Here is an 18905-nt window from a genome sequence, read left to right on the forward strand (position 1 = left end):
CTCTCACGAACCCTGCTCCAGGCAGCCAGCTGGGCATCAGTCGAGGTGTGTCCTCAGCGTCGCTGGGATGTCTGTACACGCGGTGCATTTCTTACAGCATCACCAGTTCAAAAACACGAATACAAAGGTTTATTTTCTCTGAAGAACAACTCAACACGTATCTTAACTGCATTAGCAACCAAACTACAGAGTTTCCAGGACGTGCAAGTCAGGGCACATGACAGTAACAGCACAGCTGCGTGTTCGGAACACTGCTCACAGCCCCATGAAGGCAACACCTGTGACTGGAACGTACTGGGTGTAAGAGCAGATGCCAACCCCGGTGACAAGGCACTGTCACCTACCGATGCTTATCCTCGTCTCTTTGCTTCTTGCTGTCTCTTTCCCTGCTCCGGTCTCTATCCCTGTCCTTCCTGTCTCTGTCCTTCCGCTCCCTGCCTCTGCTCCTCTCCTCTTTGGAGTCGCGCTCTCTCTCACTTTCACCCCATGCCCACGACCGCTCCCTTTCTGGCCTTCGGTTGTCTCTGCTCCTTTCATGGTCTCGGTCCCTTGTTCTCCAGTCCCGTGTTCCCTCACGAGACCAGTTTCTTTTCTCCGCTGATCCTTCTCCATAGAAATCATTTTTCATGTTTGGCAAATTGATGGGCTTTCGGAAAGGTCTGTCCCGTCCTCCAAACCGCAGCTGCCCAGATTCTTTTTTGCCTCCAAAACCACCTCCAAGCCTGCGAGGAATCCATCCTTTGAGAGTTCTTTCCAGTTCGAAGTCTACAAAGATCTCATGCTGATCAATAACCAGTCTGTTGGCATCTCTGTGGGCCTTCAAGAGAGCACGCTCCTCTTTGTACTCAATAAATGCGTAGCCCTTGGAGAACCCCGTGACCAAGTCTCGAACCAGACGGATCTTTCTGATGTCTCCATAACGGGAAAAAGTCTCCTTTAACTTCTCTTCTGTCGTCTGAAGATTGAGCCTTGCTACGAACAGGGTGAGGTGCGGGTCTCCGGTAACTCCCTTGTTGGGTACGTAGCGGGCCAGCATAGCCCTCCAGATGGCTCGGTCATGGGGCTCTTCGTCTGTGCCATCAATGCTCCCGGCCTTGAGGGGGTCATACTCCTTGGCTATGGGGGCCCAGTCATTCATTGTCTACCGGGAAGAAAACCTGCATCACACAGATACACAAGTATTTTAGGAAAAAAAGCAGGCAGTGCAAGAAGTACTTTCAGCACTGCTATACAGTATTTTTTAACCCAAAAGTCAAAGTTTGGCAAGCTGAAACAGACCGGCAATATTGCTGTTGTTTGAGTTCACCTCCCCGGGGAGAGCCATGGTGGGGAGCCCGGAGCCAGCACCAGCCTGACCCCCCCATGGCCCTGCCCGGTTTCACAGAATCATAGAATGTGAGGGATCGGAAGGGACCTGGAAAGCTCATCCAGTGCAGTCCCCCCATGGAGCAGGAACACCCAGCTGAGGTTACACAGGAAGGTGTCCAGGCGGGTTGGAATGTCTGCAGAGAAGGAGACTCCACAACCCCCTGGGCAGCCTGGGCCAGGCTCTGCCACCCTCACCGGGAAGAAGTTTCCTCTCATATTTAAGTGAAACCTCTTGTGTTCCAGTTTGCACCCATTGCCCCTTGTCCTGTCACTGGTTGTCACCGAGAAGAGCCTGGCTCCATCTTCCTGACACTCACTCTTTACGTATTTATAAACACCAATGAGATCGCCCCTCAGTTTCCTCCAAGCTCCAGAGCCCCAGCTCCCTCAGCCTTTCCTCACAGGGGAGACGCTCCACTCCCTTCAGCATCTTCGTTTCCCCGGGTTGAGGGGACCCCCCGGCCCTGCCCCGTTCCCCCGTCTCTCCCCCGCCCGCCGCTGCCCTCCCCTCCCCTCCCCTCCCCTCTCCTCTCCTCCCCCCCCCTCCCCTCACCTCTCCGTCGCGGCGGGATGGCGGCTCCTCCGTCGGCTCCGGCCGATTCGCCAGGCCCTGCGGGGCACGGGGCTCCCGCGCGTGTTTAATTTGTGTGTTTTAACCCCTTTCCCCCTCTCCCCGTCTGGCGGAGGCACCACCGACCCTCCGCTCCCCCCGCCCCGCTCCCCGGAGCCGCCCGGGCCGCTCGGCCACGCCGCCTGGCGAATGTGGCGCTGAGGAACAGCTGATGCATTTACCTCCCGCCCGGTCCGGTTCGGTTCCGGGGCCCGGGCCGTTCCCGCGGTGCCCGGCGGTGGGTGGGGTCTCCTCAGGGGAAGGGCGGGAAGCGCCGCGGGGCCGCGGCCTCCGCCATGGAAACCGCCGGAGGCGGGAGGGCTCGCTCCGCCCGCGGGCCGCGCCGGCAGCGCCGCCCGGCCCGGCTGGGGAAGGAAGTTGGCGGCGCGCATGGAGCGGGGCCGGGAGGAGGAGGAGGAGCTGGAGGAGGACGATGGCGGCCCGGAGAGGGCTCTGGAGAAGAGCCCGTTCGAGCTGACGGCCGGGGATGTGTATGACATCTCCTCCGTGGTGGGCCGGGACCTGCTGCAGCTGCAGCTCGGCGCGGGGCCGCCGCTGCCCGCCGCCCTGGCCCGGCTGCAGTTCCGCATCGTGCGGGTGCTGGAGATGCTGGAAGCGCTGGTGAGCGAGAGCAGCCTGGCCGAGGAGCAGCTGCGGCTGGAGCGGGACAGCCTGCGGCGGGAGCGGGACGAGCTGCGGGCGGCGGGGGCCCGAGCTGGCGCGGGGCAGGTGGGTGCCAGGGCCGCGGGTCCCCCGCGGTGACACAGCCACGCGTGTGGGTCGCAAAACTCACCCTAACACCAGCTGGGGCAGAGGATGCTTTTGCAGCAATCACCGGGCTGTTTGATCACAGCGGAACGAGTCTCAGAAACTTTGCTTCTCATCTTGGTGGAAGGCTTTGAAGCCATTTCCAGAGCGGAGATCTTTTTAACCTCATCTGGGTGTTCCTGCTCCGGCGGGGGTTTGGACTGGTTGAGCTTTCAGGGTCCCTGACAATCCCTGACATTCTGTGATTCTGTGACAAGCCACAGGGCTGTGGGTCGCTCGGTTCCGCTCTGCTGTGGTGACTGACCGTGCTTTTAGTTCAGCAACACGCGGTGCTGATGGAGTTCGGACACAGGCAGTTTCAGAGTACAGATCCACCACTGTGCAGCTCCTCCTCCTGCAGATGCTGAAGTTTTGTTACTCTGTGTAAGGGAAACCGATGTCAGTGACCGAAAAAGACATTACCACAAAGGTCTTATATTAGGAAGGGACAATTCAGTTCTCCCTCTGCCAGAGTTTTGATATGACGTTAGACAGACTGCTCAGTGTCTCTCATCATCACAACAGCAGAGAAAAGCAGCTTCTTAGCAAACTAGCCTGCATACTCTTTGGGACAGAGACTTTGTTTTTAGCTCCGGTCAGAGCCTGTCACAGCTGGGCCCTGTACTTGGCTGGGAAATACAGACACCAAGGGAATTAAAAAATAATAAGAAAACCCATCATTAACTGCTTGGAAAAAAATCAGGATTGTGATAAACTCATACTGGTTCTAAGAACCACAATATATTTATAAAAGTCAGAGTTTTTACTCTGTGAATGCCCTGTTTCTGACAGGTTACAGTATCACGATTACCACCGTTTATTTTACAGCTCAGCCTTGGACCAGACAAAATGGTAATAGACCTCACAGATCCAAATCGCCCCCGGTTCACATTACAGGAGCTACGAGATGTATTGCAAGAGCGTAACCAGCTGAAAGCTCAGCTTCTTGTGGTGCAAGAGGAGCTACAGTGCTATAAGAGGTATATCGTGAAGCCAGCAAAGAACTAACAACAATTACTTTTTGTCAGAGGGGCTGATCAGATGAGAGTAGTCCAAGTTTGAGCACCTGGGTCAGGCTGGGTACTGTCCAGACATAAACGAGACAACTGTGCTCCCAAGAGCTTACAAATGAAGCAAAGAAGAATGGGGGAATGAAGTTGTCTCTATGCAACATAATTTTAAATCTAAACTCCCTGTTACTCTGTGCAGTTCACAGCCTGTTCCCATAATGTACCACTGTGAGCCTACATAGAGTTCCTGCCACTGCACATCTGAGCTGGATTCTCACACACATTTAATTCATCTGTGCAGTCTCAGCAGTTGCACACGTATTGTTTTTGTCTAAAGCCACGCTACGTACCAAAGAGCACACGGGTTTCCATCTCAGATTTAGTCAAAATTTCCTTCCTCCTCCAGCTTGCTGTCAGGGACACTAGTTTATCTGCTGCTCCTTTGCTTCCACAGGGGTATGGCATTGATCTAGAAAGCAGAATATTAATCCTTTTCATCATCATTCAAGATAAGCTGTGGTTTGTTTTGTTTTTCTTTTTGACTGCCAGCAGAGGGTTGGGTAAGGCACTTGAACTGTGCAAAACAAGTGCTGTCAGGGAAAATGCTTTTGGTCTGTCTAGAAGGGACCACACTGATGGGAGCCAAAGGGTGGACTGTGGGAAGAGTCTTACTCTTGGTGCTACAAATTCATTCCCCTCCAAAGCTGCTCTCTCCCAGCCTCTGCCCCTTGTCACCAAGTTATATGACAAACTCTTTGGGGCAAAAACTGTGTCTTAATATAGACACAAAATGTCTGAGCACATTAGATATCTCAGCAGCAACCTCTTAGATACAGTAAGCTCACCCTTTGCCTTGTCTGTAACAGGCAGGTTAAGCAAAGAAGTTAAAGTTAAAGCCAAGATGTCGGTTTACAAACGGCTCGACAGCCCAGTGAGGCACAGTGTCCCCAGCTCAGCCGCCTGCCTCTGCTCTGCACCCACTGCAATGGCTTCTTGCTTTGATTTCCCAGCCGTGTTACACTTACAGGCTAAGTTAAAAATTAACTGTGAATGTTTTCAGTTTTTGAGTGATTTAAGTCACCTAGGGACTGTGTCAAGACTGCTTTTCAGTTCAAGTAATTCTATGTGGTTATCTCCTCCTACAGTGCTACAGCTTAAGTCAAAAACCATCTTCCCTTTAAACAGTCACATAAAAGCCCAATTATAATTATATGACCATAAAGAGTAGTTGTGCATGGAAACAGGATAAATATATGTTCTAGAATGTCTTGTGTATATTGGAGATAAGCTCCAGAGTAGGTGACATCCTCACAGAGAGTGGCTTAAAATGGCCATAACCATGATTTCTAAGTTATTGTGCAGATACTAAAGATCTGCAGTGTTACTGAACCTCATAGTTCCATTTCTGTAAGAGGAGAATCTGCCCCAGAATTATCCCGTGCCTGATGTCACACCAGTTTCTAGATACTCTCCTGTATTTTTATTCCCAAGGTCCGGACAAGCATCACTTGGCTACTTCCAGCCACTGCAGTCACAAGCTTTGGTCCACTCAGCTCTCAAGCTAAATGAGGTCAGCTCAGGACAGTAAATTGGCATGCTGTGGAAACATGGCACAGTGTGCAAGGGGTACAATCTAACCCGATTCCAAGCAGAGGAAACATCCTTTAGCAAAACCGAAGCTCTTGCCTAAAGTAGGCAGTTTCAACCTTGTGGAGTGCAGCAGTGAAGCAGGATGATAAAATGTACAGGTACCGCAGACCCACCCGTGCAGAAATTCACCATTTGTGCCTGCACCCTCCTCTTATCTTTGGACTCTTAGCCAAATCCAACGTGTGATTCAACTTCCCTTTTACTCCTGTTATGATTTGCCATTCCTCCTCTGTGGAGAAGTCAGCTCATTACTTTTTTAGTGTCCTCATTAAAGCATTGCCTAAGCAAAATTACACTGCAGGATTTTAAATAAGAGCAGTTCATGACAAGAAATAGGCCAGGCTGCCATCCCTGTTCTGTGAACATCCATTCACCCACGTCCTAGGCTGCCCCAAGGGGTTTAATGTAGACAGCAATGCCACGCTGTGCACAAACCCACGAAAAATAAACAAACCCTCTTATTTTCCCAGTGGGATCATCTCACAGAGAAAGGACCAAACTGAAGAACTGGAAAAAGAGGCTACCAGCAGCAGCTCTGGCACCAGCCAGGACAGTGAAGAGAAGACGATCATCAAACGGCTGTAAGTTTGTCGGCATCTTTTTGTGGCAGATTAAGAGAGAATATGGCATGTGTCATGCTTAGTGAATCCAAGGATAAATTCCAAACTTTGGCCTAGGTGGCTGGATATTGTTTTCTCCTCCTCTCCCTCTGAAATTAAAACCCGATAGAAAAATCCTTTCCTGTGGAAAAAGCGCTCCACAGGAAGGCAACCTCCACCCAGGCAAGCAGGGCATCGCTTTTTTTCTAAGAAAAATAAGCATTTCAGAGCTCCCATGTTACGGCTCTGCTGTGGGAACACGCCAGCTGTCCCCAGAGGTTGGTTGACATTGTACGAAGCAGCTGTACCCCGTACCCATAAGCCCAGGCTGTGTCCCCAAAGTGCCCTAAAATAGCAGAGCACATTGACACAGCTGTCTCACTGTATATTCCTTCTTTTCCAGTTGTACATTGTTTGCTTTTTTTTTTTTTTTAGGTTCTCTTTTAAACATGGAAAAGGAGCATCCTCGAGAACTTAACCACTTCTGTTCAGAAATGGCACTGATGAGAGCTGCTAAGGCATCAGGGGAGTCAATGATTGGAAGAAAAAGCATCACTCCTACTGTAGAGAATAAGCAATCTCATAAAAATAATGTTGTACAATATTCTTTCAGAATAGATTTTACTTTGCTTTTTTTAGAAACTGTTTAAGACAGACACTTTTTGTATTTCTTCACTTCCTGCCAGACATTACACACACAGAATAAACGTTTATACAAAAGTGGTTTTTATTTTTATTAAAAGAGCCTGTGATAATCTGTACTACCACTTCTTTATCCTGCCCACCTATCAAACTGCTCAGCCCAAATGATTTTGCAAGCTGAAGATATTTTTAAAAGCTACATTCCATTCAGCAGTGCATGGAGAAGCACTGGGAAGGAAAAACCCTTTCAGATTGCAGTCCCTGCTGCTCTTACGCAGAAAGTAATTATTTCACATTAACACAGAATGGCTTGAAGCAAACCCCAGCATTGCGCTTTGTTCTGTGACTTTCCTTCCATCAGATGGGTGATACCCAGGCAGGAGCCTGTCACACCCCACCCCACCAAAGATGCAGCCCCTGCACACCCTTTGGGGTCAAGATGAAAGATGCTGGAGAAAAGCATGGCCAGGGGACAAGAGCTGCTGCATTATGCTCTGCCCATATCTTTTCAGAGGGGCAGACATGCTCAAACTGGAACAGAGACACCAAACATTTCATTTCTGACATCTAAAGGTCTCCCGTGGTTGACAGTTGTATTTTTCATAAGCTCTGTTCTTTCAATCAACTCTCACAAGCTCAAGAAATGAGATTTATCATTAGTGGAAGCGAAGAGAGGAGTAGAAAAGCAGCTTGAAAGATACCAATTAGGTTCCACATTTAGAAAAGCAGAATTTCCAGAGCAGAAAAGTCTGAACAAACATAAAAGGAGCAGTGACAGGTATCAAACGATGATCTTACTCTCTTCAGAAGTGAAAGCAGGCTCTGAAATCTTTTGATTCCCTCTCATACACTAGGCAGCATGAAAAATACATGACACTCCACACATCTGCTCAGATGCACAATGCAAACGCAGCTTTGCAGAAAGTAGAACTGCAGTCTCCTTTCAGAGAGAATTTGTTAGCAAGGGTACGTTAGCAAGGCAACATTCTCAGTGTCTGACCTGAGTAAGCTGGTTTAGCCAGGGCACAGAACTGCTGAAGTAAAATATTAATAAGCCTTGGCCATGTCCCCACGATGTACTTTCCAGAGCATGGTAGCATGGAAGGAAGTTACTGCATTTCCTTGGCAGAGGCTTTGTGTTCAGAGTTAAGAAAAACCCAACAACACAAAAAAACCCACACAAAACCCAAAACATACCACAAACCAATCAATTGTGCATGAGTAACAGCCAGAATACACCTCTGAAGCGAGATGTGTCTGCATGTGCCCTGAACTCCCTCCTCTCCTATGCTTTATCCAGGGAGGTATTTCCCCACCTCCTTTAAAAATGGGAGGGAGGAGGAACTGTGCCTCAAAACACACTAATCACTCTACAAAGTCTTAATGAAACAACTTCAGTAATCAACTGCGCAGATTAAATGGAGCTGTGCAAAAGCAGCAGCCCACCGAGGAGGTGCAGAAGACTAACATAGCCTGAGGCTGCTCTTCGCAGTTAGTGAAAAGAGACAATAATGAAAGCTGCAATTATTCTTTTCAGTTTATTACCAAAAAAAAAGTGGGGGTTCACCACTTAAAGTAGACAGGAGAGCACCTCAGCCTCTTTGTGCCAGTCTTTTTCTGGAACCCTCACAGCTGCACACATGCTGGTGGCAAGTGAGCCGCACAGCTTCCCTCTTGAAAGTGGAGCAAATCCCTTGGCTACGGCTGCACCAGAAGCTCCAGCCCTGCGAGGGAAACGCGGTGCCTCTGGCAAAGCCACGAGAGCAAAACAAACAGTTTACCTCCTAATGCAAGGCTGTCCGTGCCCTGCTGAGTGCTTTACACCTTGTTAGAAGATAAAACCTTCCAATAAGGCACGAGGATAGAAGTCCAAATGGCTTGTTTCTATTAAAAGCGTTTGATATATGCATATATTACATCAGTTCCTAGAAAAGTAAAGGATACATACTCAGTGCAACATCAGCTTTATTACCATCTTCCGATGCAGTGCTACTTCATTACCAGTTAAGCGTTTCAGAGAAGACAATTTTCTTTTTACGTAGAACAAGGAGAGATCTTCCTCCTTTCTTGTTTACAAAAGTGATGCTGAAGAACAAAGATTTTAAGCTATCTGACTTGATAGAGAACAAGCAAATGTTTAAAAAAAAAAAAAGCATTTTATTCTAATTTTGACTTCAGGGAAGTGCTCTAATAAAACAGGATACCATACACTGCTGTAGTCTCTGAGACCAGAGAAAAATGAGTGTCAACTCAAAAAAAGTCAGCCAGAGAAGCTTACCTGTAACTCAGTGCGTGACAGGTAACAGGACTCCAGTTAATTCTTCAGAAATGGTCAAAACACACAGGCTGTCTCTGATGAGCTTGCCTTGTGTTAAGTGGTAAATAATATAAAGCATTTAATGGCTAATGATTTTCACAGCTTTCTTTCAAAATGCTAATTATCTGCAATGGAGACAGGTACTATAGCAGCCACTTCATCAATAATAAATATATTCTTTATTTTACAGAGACATTGTCTTCAAGTTTTTAATTTAAAAAATACATCACTAAGCCACCTCTCTTGCTGCTGGAGCGTACAACCAGGATGTTGTTGCTATTTGACCTATCACATAGGCAAGCGAATAAGATTGTGCTAGAGGGCATGAGCTGGAACAGCAGCAGCCTTCAAGACATGAGGAACAGAAGACGAGAACAGAGCCACAGATCCCTTGCCGACATCTCCCAGCAGCAAGCGTGGCTGATGGCTCACAGCCATTTTCATCTACACACATGCCAAGCTTGCCTTGGCAAAAATTCCAACTGGTAAGAATTCATCTTTAACATAAAGGACCTGCATTGTATTGCCCGCCTATATCACAGATTTGGTTCTCCAACAGTAACGTTATGAACATCCACAAGATGCTAAGCGCTCAACTCCCATTTAAGACAGTGGGACCAGACCACGCTGGACAGACCTACAGGACCAGGCAATAAGGAATCTACTTTCTTCATTGCATGAACTCCATCATTACAGTTTGAAGCTGCATATGAAGATGACTCCTATTTTTTGGAACCACTATGCTCTACTTCAAGCATTCACAGTAAATAAATAGCTTCTGATATGGCTAATTAGCATAGGAAGGTAATAAAAATTTTTGAAGAGAGCTTTTTCTTTTACTTCTTTAAAATTTTCCAGAAGACACCTCCGAGAATCAGCCATTAACTATAAAAAGGTACCGTCTTAAGTTTTAGAAAATAAGTCATGTCAAACATTGATTCTCACTGTGAAGTTCTATCTTCACATTTCTAATCAGTGTCAACCCAGTCAAAATCCATCCTTATTTGGCTTGGAGTCATTCCTCTGAAGAAAGCAGCCAATTTGACCATCCATTTCCCTCAGCGCCAGTGCATTTAAAGTTCATTGCCAACATGAGATATGACACTGGAAAAAACGGATCCCTACCACAAATTATTTGAGAATGATAGAAACAGTCGCATCCATCTCAGGGAAGCCTGTCAGCGCTGGGTTGTAAAATGCAGCCCGACAAGCAGGGAAGCCATGGGATGTCAGAGTACAGAAGTACATCTGCCATCATAAAGCTAACGCCAAGTTCACCACCCCACAAAGTGGAGCACGAGATTTCATTGCAAAAGCAGAAGCACTACCCAAGTGATTAAGTTTCTGTGCAAGTCTTTGCATGTTCAAGTGGCACTGGTCACTATGCAGACGCATTCAAATGTTAGGGAGGGTTTCCTTTCATGATATAAAAGTTTTGGCAATCTAAGATCAATTATTCAAGCCTGCCTGGAAAACTGTAATAGGTATTTAAATATTACAAAGCAAAAAGGTAGTTTTTAAGGAGCTCAGAACACCATAAGCAGTCCACTAAGAAAGCTGAGGGAAGTGAGGGGAAAAAACAAATTCCACTGACTCCTTGTAGAGCACTCAGTCCAAAAAAAGAAACCCAAACAAAGAAGATGAACTAGTGTTTCAGCCATGGATGAGCTTCAATGGAAGCTTTGCTTCTGTCTCCATAGTCATACAACAGTTCTTCACCTGCTTTAATGTCTCTGGAAGCTATCAGTATGAGATGAGGCACACCGTCAATGTCATGAAGCTTTGTTTGACAATTGCCACATTTGCTGTGATTAATCAGTCTTCCCAGACGATCAGTTTCTTTTGTAGCATCAACACTGAAAGAACAAGAACAGAATGCAGGATTGCTGCATATTGCGCAATCACGTTTGTGGACAAAAACCTAAGTGCAAATTGCATAAAGAATGAGGAATCCACATAAGGCTTGAAAAAAATGAATGAAAACCAGAACATTCCAGCATAGTCATATGATTAAACAGATGGCATGTAATATGGCAATGTAGGTAAACTAAAGCAATTCTGGGAGACTTTTAAACTAGCACAAAACCCAGAAAATTGAAAGCTTTGGACTACCTTTCCTTTTAGCCCAGAGCTACAGGAGGCTCTTGGACCATGAAACAGTGCTCCAAAAAGATTTCCTAATTCATGGTTCCCATTAAAAAAACAATGCACGAGAACAAGAGAAGACTTAGCAGCATTCAAAGCCTCCATCACTCAAATAGCACACTAAAGAGAAGAGAAGCTTACCAGTACGTTTTGCTGAGGTACTGAAAATAGTACATATAGCAGCCTGTGGATGGATCTTGAGCATACACGGCTTCTCGCTTTTTAGCATCAGTGATCTCTATGAGATCCCCATGATATTCAACTACAAATTCTCCTCGATTAAAATGTTTAGTCGCAATTACTCCTCTGCCTTTGCCATCGATGTAATCAATCTGTTGAGTTGAAAAAAGAATCAGCTGGGAAAGTATTTACATGATTGCAAATAGACTGTTCACTATTAAATGAGTGATTTGTGATTAAAAAATGCTACAGCAGAGTACTTGTGTGTACCGCAGACAAAGCTGCAGAAGCCCGATGCACAGCATTGTGGAAGAAATAAAAGGTGAGTTCAGGACACACCCTACAAGTTACCAGATATTTTGATACAAAGTCTTCTAACCAAATTACTAATTACCTTAAACAAACCATACACAGAGCTATGTGTTCTTTTTGAACTATTAGCTGAGGCAGTAAGCTTTTCCATTTCAGGTGTGCCATCACCATTAGCATGCACAGGTTAAAAAGTTAGAGGAACAGAAAGATCAACCACGGAAATTACATTTATCACCCACCAGTATACTTTATTATTCCTCCCTCTCCCTGTAAATTGGACAATTCCAAGAAACTTCTTCTGTCACTGTCATAGATGTGACAGTGTTAAGTGCAAGCTGCTGTTTTTCAAGGATCACAGCTCTTCTTGCACTTCCAGGAACCTTTTCTGCTTTTAAGTCTAAAAAGGGTGACCAAACTAACCCAAATAGTAAGCACTTGGTCCCAATAATTACTATTTGCTAGCAGTGGGAGGAAAACCTGTACAACCCAAGTGCCACAATGAAGACCCACAGCGACTGGCTGTGAACAGGCTAAGATAATTTGTTTCCATACAGACAACATATATGGGTATTGCCTTTAAAACATACGACAATTCAGATGCTGTATCTAGCCCCATTTCTGGAAGCTAACCCAAGAAATTAAATACTCAAGGAATCAAGTGCATTTTCAGTAGAGATTATAAAGCCCCTTCACTATTTATGACCAAGGCTGTACATACATGTTCTTCAGAGCCAAATATTGCTCATCCAAAAGGACAGTCTGCTCCAGTTTTGCTGCACTTGCATCTTACTATCAAGGAACTGCAGCAGTTCTGAGACTGAGTTCTGTTACTTTCTGCTCAAACAGATTAGCAGCAAGACACTGTATAAACAGCACATGGCTACTCAGGTTGGCATTGCACTTACCTTCATTCCCTCTTCTTTTCCACTTGTAATTAGCTCATCTATTTTCCTCCTCTCCTCGGTCTGCAGAAGAAATGAGAACAAATAAACCACACTACTGTTGATAGTTTTTGCAGCTTATTCTACAGCTAAAAGGACATTATTAATCAGTGACACTCGTTTTTCCAAACTATCCCATATTTCTAGCAAAACTGAATGGGAAAGAGGCAAAATATGCAAGAAGCTAGGTTCTATCCTAAAAGAACTGTATCAGCATTTCCAAATTTTAAGAATGTTCTTAACAATACCTCCAGTGCACAATGCTTTTTATATTTGGCCAACTTAATCCATTTACAGATAATTATGTACTTCCTCAAATGTTCAATTAATTAGCAACATTGTAAGTAATGACGTAATCTTAACAAGAAGCACTACCTCCAATTCAGATTTGCTCTTCCTGGAACTTCTTCTAACTGGGTAATAATCTGTCACTTTTCGATTTGGTGTTCTTCCTTGTGTTCTAAGGGATAAAAAAAAAATAGAGAACACACATTTCAGACTATTTGTGAACTTATACCTCTAGGACACAGGTAAGAAATGTTTATTTTCAGCTTGTTAAGTTGAAAGGCAATCAGTATGAATCAGTGTTTCTTATCAGCACTCTTCCCTTCAAGACAAAAGCTAGATCCCCTTTTATTCCTCAAGCTGTTGCCATTACTCTAGTATGAATTCTCTAACTACAAGAATGAGATGCCATTGGAAACGAACTGAAGGTCACATTACAAGTCTGAAGCCCCCTGTGTGCCCTGCCAGAAGGCACTCTAAAATTTAGGTCATGAAAACTGCTTGGTAAGGAATTCATTAATGTTAGGTCACATTACTCAGATATCAGGCGAAAGAGTCTCAGCTCAGCCAGGAAGCCTCCAACTTTAATTAATCTAATATTCTGTTTCTGGAAAGATACATTCCCATTTGCCATTTGTCCACTGAAAAGTATGTCTTAATGGCTCGTTAATTTCTTTTTCTATAGGTGATCAGCAAGTATTTCACTTGAGATAAAACACAATAGCATTGCTTTCCAGAAAAAGAAAAAAAAAAAGTCCTCTGCAAGCTACACAAATACTTTGCGTGCTTTCAAACATATTATTATTGAGAAAACAAAGAAATCTCCTTCAAGATTTGTTCCACTTAAAAAACATCAACAAGACAAACATTAATTACAGGTTTGACTGTAGTTCCTAAAGGAAAAATGCAGATCAAAGCCTCCTGGTACAAAAGGACACACAAAAGAAAGGTTTTCCTAATTCCAGAAGTCACTTACTTTCTCCTTGGTCCACGTTTTGCTTTAACCACCTTTTTCTGAGCTGGCTTTGCATTGGCCTCCTCAGCACAGCCTGAAGGCAGCGGTGTCTTTTGAGCTTCTACAGTTTCTTGGTTTTGATCAGAGGAGGCCACCGAAGTATTGCACCCACCTTCTTTATCTTTCTGGTCTTCTGGTTTCATAGCACCTTCGATTATATTGCCACCATTCTTTTTTCCTGGTGACAGGAAAATAAAGTAAGGCTCTGATCTTAGCATCCTCTATACCAGAGTGCTTTAAATTAATTCTAATGGTTTCTAGCCTAAGCTTATAGTTCTGTCAAACATGAGAAAGAGGAAGGGAGTGAGAAAAGCTCTTTCTGCTAGAACTCAGATAGGCTGTTACTCAACTTTTGACTAGTCATTGCTACAGTACACATAGTACAAAGGGAGGGGTGAGTGGAAAAAGGGAAAGGGTAAAACAGGGTCCAAGTACTTTGTCATGTTAAGTTTGTGACTCAGAGTTTTCCAAACCTGAACATACAGCACCTTCAGTGCAGTGTTTGAAACAACTGCTCAGTTTGCACCTGGCACACTAAATTATCAAGTTGCCATAAGCTAATTGACACCCTGGACTGATGAGGGAGAGGAAGCCTCTCTGGGTCCTGAACTGCTGTGATCAGTGGCTGCAAACGCTGGTACCAAGGGGCCAAAACCAGTCAGACAAAACCCACAGAAGCTAAAGGGCTGACCCTTACAAGAAGCCTACCCCACACAACACCAACATTTTCTTGGCTATGTGCATCCCACCCGGACATGACCACATCCTCCTCCTCAGCCAACTGAATTAGAGGTAGGTGAGCAAGGCTTAAAGCTGCATAAACTTTTTATCTAAAGCAAATCACCAGGTTTAATAGTCCCATCTGCTGAGACAGATGGTTCGATCTCACTGGAAAAGTACAGCTGCAAGGCCACAGCAGTAGGACAAGCTAAAGCCACCTTCGATTTCTTGTCAAAACTGGAGAGCTAAATTAGGAGCTAAAGGCCCCGAGTTTCCAGAGGACATGACACTCCCTGTGTTGAGTGGAACTTAAAATACCCGCTTGCTAAAAGTGTTTGCATCAAAATGTTTTGACAAATTACTAAGGTTACTAAATCCACCTTTAAACACAAGCCAGCTTTCCCCCCTGTGCCCCCCTGCCCCCCAACCTGTGGAACATTCCCTTTCCTAGTCACTACAATGAAGCACCTACAAAGCCTGGCACTTGGCATCCACAACCTGTGCTCCTCCTTCTCATTGCCTTTATTTCAGCCTTAAAATTTAAGAATTGTTGCTTCTTCTACCAGTACTTCTACCTCATACCTGATTTGACTTTGAATTGCCTTTATAAAAATTAGTATAAAGTAGTCAAAATAGAGAACAAGACAGTTTTAGGTAATAAAAAAGATTAAAAACTAGATAAACTGCCAAATGCTGACCTGAAAAAGCAGATGAGTAATGGAATTGCAGGGACAACAGGGCATATTGACAACGCAAGCATTAGTTTTTTATATCCAGAGAGACAATATAAACATAGCCAGACAAAAAACAGAGGAAAAATGCCTGGTAAACCTATGACCTAAGTTTTGAAAAGGATAAGGACACCTACATCTTTATAGGGTCCCAGTTTGCCAACAGAGTTGTAGCACTGGGAAAGCAACCGGGCTGGGGAGCTGCCTGGCCCTTGTGACTGTGCAATTAAGTTCTCAAATTGAGGGTAGGGGGAGCACATTTAATGAGGCAAGCAATCCAAAAATCAATCTTACCATCTCCTTTCCTGTAGGTTTTGCTTAGTGTTTTGCCCTGACATTTCACCTCGTGATACATGACAGAGTTTTCCTCTTGAAGTGGGGGGCGAGCACCAGGAGTTTTGTTAGGATTCAGGTAGCTGTAGATTTTGGATTGACCAATAAACACATTCTCCTAAAACAGACCCATACAAAAATCAGTTCAAAGATGCCAGGTACGTGAAGCTGGTATCCACAACACACTACAAAGACCAGGGCTGACAGCTGACTGCACTAATGCAAATTACACGGCTTTAATGCATCATCCTTAATGCTGTTGCTATTTCTACTAAGTGAAAACATAACGGTGGTAAGCACTCAGAGAACTTACTCATGCAAACTCCCAGCCCAAGAGGACTTTCCTATGAAGTGTGGCAGGATGGAGCAGTCATAATTAACTTCAGCTTCCACTCTGTGCTTCACAGTATGAACTCTGGTGCTAAAAAAAACCCTCAGTAGCCCTGTGCGCCTTGGAAGGAAGGCGGCCTCAAAGAGCGCAAGCCAAAATAATACAAATAAGAGAGCAAAAATTGCCCAAGCCTGGAACATACCTCTTATAGCCAGAGAGGTATGAGCTTACTCGAACACTCTTACGAGGTGTCAAATGTTACTGCAGTTAATTATATGCTCTACTGAGCAACACAGAAGACAGAAATCAGTTTTACAGTCTACCTTGAGTGACAACTCTCAATGAAGCTTAGGAGATAAACAATGCTATCCTTTTATCCATTAGATTTCACAAAATAAAGTGTAAATTTGCTCATGGCAAATTAAACATTAAAGAGTTTACACAAAGTATTCATGCCCAGCCAGGAAAATGGCAAAACCCTCCAGCATGGTCAAACACCACAGAGACCAGGGTTTGTACACTGGCTTGGCCTCAAAGAACATCAACAGTGAGCAGTATCAAATTTAGCAAAGCTTAGTGGAGTTGTGCCACCTTTGCTTTTGCCGTCTCCTGCCCCCTCGCCAAGTTTGACCCTGCAGCATATGTAGGGCACACAGATTTCAACTGTGGAATCTCAGTGTCTGGACAAGCAGATGCAACGTGGCCAGAATGAGTTTGTCTTGGCTATATTTTGACTCAACTAGAACCAATTTCCAGACACTGCAAGCCAGTTAAAACAACAAAAACTTGCATCCATTTTTTTTTCAGAAAAGGACATAAAGGCTCCCATTAGTTAAAAAAAATAGCTCAAATATAGCTGACTAAACAAATACTCCAGCATATGTAGTCACACAAACACTAAAAAAGTAAACAAAGCACATAATAGAACACATAGGATAACTTAAATAATTAGCATAATAAGTAACATACTTAATGCATACATAATTCACGCATAAAATATGACCAGCTAAAGGCTCAAATCTCAGTGCACAAATCAACTTCACTAAATATTAAGATTACAGTAGAACAGTCTGAGAAAAAGCAAGTCAGACACTCCCTGACCCCCAATGTTTCTGAAAGGCCTATGAAAGACAAAACTTGCTTATTTTAAAAAACTGAGGCTTTTGAGGATAAAATGCTACGAAAGCACTCCATTTTAACAATTACCAGCAGCAAACCCTGTGCTGCAAAGTTCTCAAGATTTAGCGAGGAGTTTAAATATGGGCATTTCCGGAGAAAGCCAAAAGCAACGAACTGCAGCAGTCCACCTGCCAGCAAAGCTTTCTGGCTTTGAATACACCATTAACAGGAAACGAACGACTATTTTTCCAGCGTATCTCCCTCCCCTCATTCCCAGCTCCCTGCCTGCTGCGCTCTTGGCGCTACCGAGACGTGGCTGCCACGTCTTTGTCTGTGCCAGGCTTGAGACCCTTGAGAGCAGAGATTTTCTCAGCACAACAGAGCACATGAAGGGCTGGTGGAGAGCTCTGGGATTTGATGCAATAGCCACAATTATTTCCATGGGAGGTTAAATGCAAAGTGACAAACAAGCTCCTGCCAGCTGCCTGTAACAGAACTGCAGGACAGGAAGGTGGCACGGAGGGACTGCTGAGCCTGGGCCTGGCTGCTCGCTGACAGCCCCGGCAGCGCCCCGCGCTTTCAGGGCAGCTGAAGGAGGTCACCGGAAAACACGGAAAGTGTGCCATTCCACTTAAAGTTAACCGATTGCTGAATGATTGGAGGAACCCCAGAAATCAAGCGCCCAGGGCCACGCGGCTCCCCGGGGCAGCCCGCACCCCGGCCCGCTCGCACCGGGAGGACGCGGAGGGCACAGAGGACCCCAGGGAGCCGCCCGCCCCGCTCTGCTCCACCCGCCCAGGCCCGGGCAGTGCTTACCCCGCCGGCCCGGGGGCGACCGGGGCCCTTCCTCTCGGCGCTCTCGGGGCTCGCCTCCTCCGCGCCGCCCGCCCTGGCTTTGGGCATGTTCTTCCCTAGGAACAAGGGGGGAAGATCGGCGCCTGAGCCATGTCCGGCACGGCTGCCCGCGGTCATCGCCCGGCCACCGCGGCCTGCGCCATGTTTAAAGGGCTGGATGCGGCAGGGCGAGCCGCGGCGGCCCAGCCCCTTCCCGGCGAGCTGCGCACACCGCGCGGGGGAGGAGTCCCGCCGGCCCCGGCGCCTCGCGTCTCCCGGGAGGAGCATCCGCGCCGCGGAGATGCCCCCGCGCCGCCCGGCCCCCGCCCTGCACTCGGCGCGACAGCCGCCGCGCCCCGGCTCCCCTCCTCCCCGACGCCGCGCCCGCGCACCTTTAGCCATGACCGCTGCGGCGCAGCCCGGCGCCCTGGAGCCCCCCGCGGCCGGGCTGCCCCGACGGTCCCCGAGGAGCTACCCCGCTGAAACCAACCGCTCCGCAGGGAGACTCCGCGCTCCTCTCGGCAACCCCATTGGCTGAACCGCGTGCCAATAACCGCTTCCGCGCCCCTGATTGGCACACAGAGCCGCACCCCGCCCTCTCCCTGTCACACAGCGATGCTCGCAGCTCCCGGGAACAGAGTTTAAACGCGAGTTCCCCGAGCGCTGATTGGCCCGTGGGAAGAGCAACCGGCTTTCTGATTGGCGGTCCGGGAAGGAACGCCCTTCCGCGGCAGGGCTCGCCACGTGGGTAGGACGCCGCGCTGGGAGCGGGTCCCGCCGGACCGTCCGTGCCCCACGGAGCGGCGGCGGGCGCCGGGGGCGGTGACATGTACCCCCCGTCCTGTCCGCTCCGCTCCTGCGGGGCAGCGGCATCGCCCAGTGCGGCCCCGTCAACACCTCAGGCACCTCTTCGCAGAGCACGTGGATCTCTGCTCCCGCCTTGGGCGCGCACAGCG

General features: G+C 46.8%; 3 protein-coding genes across 8 annotated transcripts; 1 reads left to right on the forward strand and 2 right to left on the reverse strand.

Moving 5' to 3' along the window:
• Positions 1–106: 106 nt before the first annotated feature.
• SNRNP35 (small nuclear ribonucleoprotein U11/U12 subunit 35) lies at positions 107–5852 on the reverse strand. 4 transcript variants are annotated; one of them, XM_082066670.1, is made up of 3 exons: positions 4146–5852; positions 2772–3165; positions 107–1157 (listed from the first exon to the last, which is right to left on the reverse strand). In XM_082066670.1, the coding sequence occupies exon 3, from the start codon at positions 1136–1138 to the stop codon at positions 341–343; it is 798 nt and encodes a 265-aa protein (XP_081922796.1). In that variant the 5' UTR covers positions 1139–1157; positions 2772–3165; positions 4146–5852; the 3' UTR covers positions 107–340. The 4 variants fall into 4 exon arrangements, with proteins under 4 accessions (XP_081922796.1, XP_081922799.1, XP_081922797.1 ...); XM_082066673.1 differs by lacking the exons at positions 2772–3165; positions 4146–5852 and adding an exon at positions 2161–2282; XM_082066671.1 differs by lacking the exons at positions 2772–3165; positions 4146–5852 and adding an exon at positions 1922–2024.
• Positions 2338–6811, forward strand: RILPL2 (Rab interacting lysosomal protein like 2). 2 transcript variants are annotated; one of them, XM_082066675.1, is made up of 4 exons: positions 2338–2707; positions 3614–3765; positions 5916–6026; positions 6480–6811. In XM_082066675.1, exons 1-4 carry the CDS (start codon positions 2369–2371, stop codon positions 6520–6522), a joined length of 645 nt encoding a protein of 214 aa, XP_081922801.1. In that variant the 5' UTR covers positions 2338–2368; the 3' UTR covers positions 6523–6811. The 2 variants fall into 2 exon arrangements, with proteins under 2 accessions (XP_081922801.1, XP_081922802.1); XM_082066676.1 differs by having other exon boundaries at positions 2338–2599.
• A 1823-nt stretch (positions 6812–8634) lies between these two features.
• Positions 8635–18488, reverse strand: KMT5A (lysine methyltransferase 5A). Of its 2 annotated transcripts, XM_082066665.1 has the most exons (8): positions 18342–18488; positions 17932–18026; positions 15627–15783; positions 13843–14059; positions 12957–13041; positions 12546–12605; positions 11290–11480; positions 8635–10859 (listed from the first exon to the last, which is right to left on the reverse strand). In XM_082066665.1, exons 1-8 carry the CDS (start codon positions 18349–18351, stop codon positions 10649–10651), a joined length of 1026 nt encoding a protein of 341 aa, XP_081922791.1. In that variant the 5' UTR covers positions 18352–18488; the 3' UTR covers positions 8635–10648. The 2 variants fall into 2 exon arrangements, with proteins under 2 accessions (XP_081922791.1, XP_081922790.1); XM_082066664.1 differs by lacking the exon at positions 18342–18488 and having other exon boundaries at positions 17932–18281.
• Positions 18489–18905: the final 417 nt, after the last annotated feature.

This window comes from Streptopelia decaocto (genome assembly GCF_964273445.1).
Source record: "Streptopelia decaocto genome assembly, chromosome: 15".
Taxonomy (NCBI): domain Eukaryota; kingdom Metazoa; phylum Chordata; class Aves; order Columbiformes; family Columbidae; genus Streptopelia; species Streptopelia decaocto.

Coding starts and splice junctions, on each gene's coding strand:
- SNRNP35 (XM_082066670.1), bottom strand. CDS start 1,138: ATGAATGACTGGGCCCCCATAGCCAAGGAGTATGACCCCCTCAAGGCC.
- RILPL2 (XM_082066675.1), top strand. CDS start 2,369: ATGGAGCGGGGCCGGGAGGAGGAGGAGGAGCTGGAGGAGGACGATGGC. Junction 3,766..5,915: donor GAGCTACAGTGCTATAAGAG/GTATATCGTGAA, acceptor TTATTTTCCCAG/TGGGATCATCTCACAGAGAA. Junction 6,027..6,479: donor AAGACGATCATCAAACGGCT/GTAAGTTTGTCG, acceptor TTTTTTTTTTAG/GTTCTCTTTTAAACATGGAA.
- KMT5A (XM_082066664.1), bottom strand. CDS start 18,237: ATGCTCCTCCCGGGAGACGCGAGGCGCCGGGGCCGGCGGGACTCCTCC. Junction 13,042..13,842: donor AAACGTGGACCAAGGAGAAA/GTAAGTGACTTC, acceptor TTTATCCCTTAG/AACACAAGGAAGAACACCAA. Junction 11,481..12,545: donor GAAAAGAAGAGGGAATGAAG/GTAAGTGCAATG, acceptor TCAACTCAACAG/ATTGATTACATCGATGGCAA.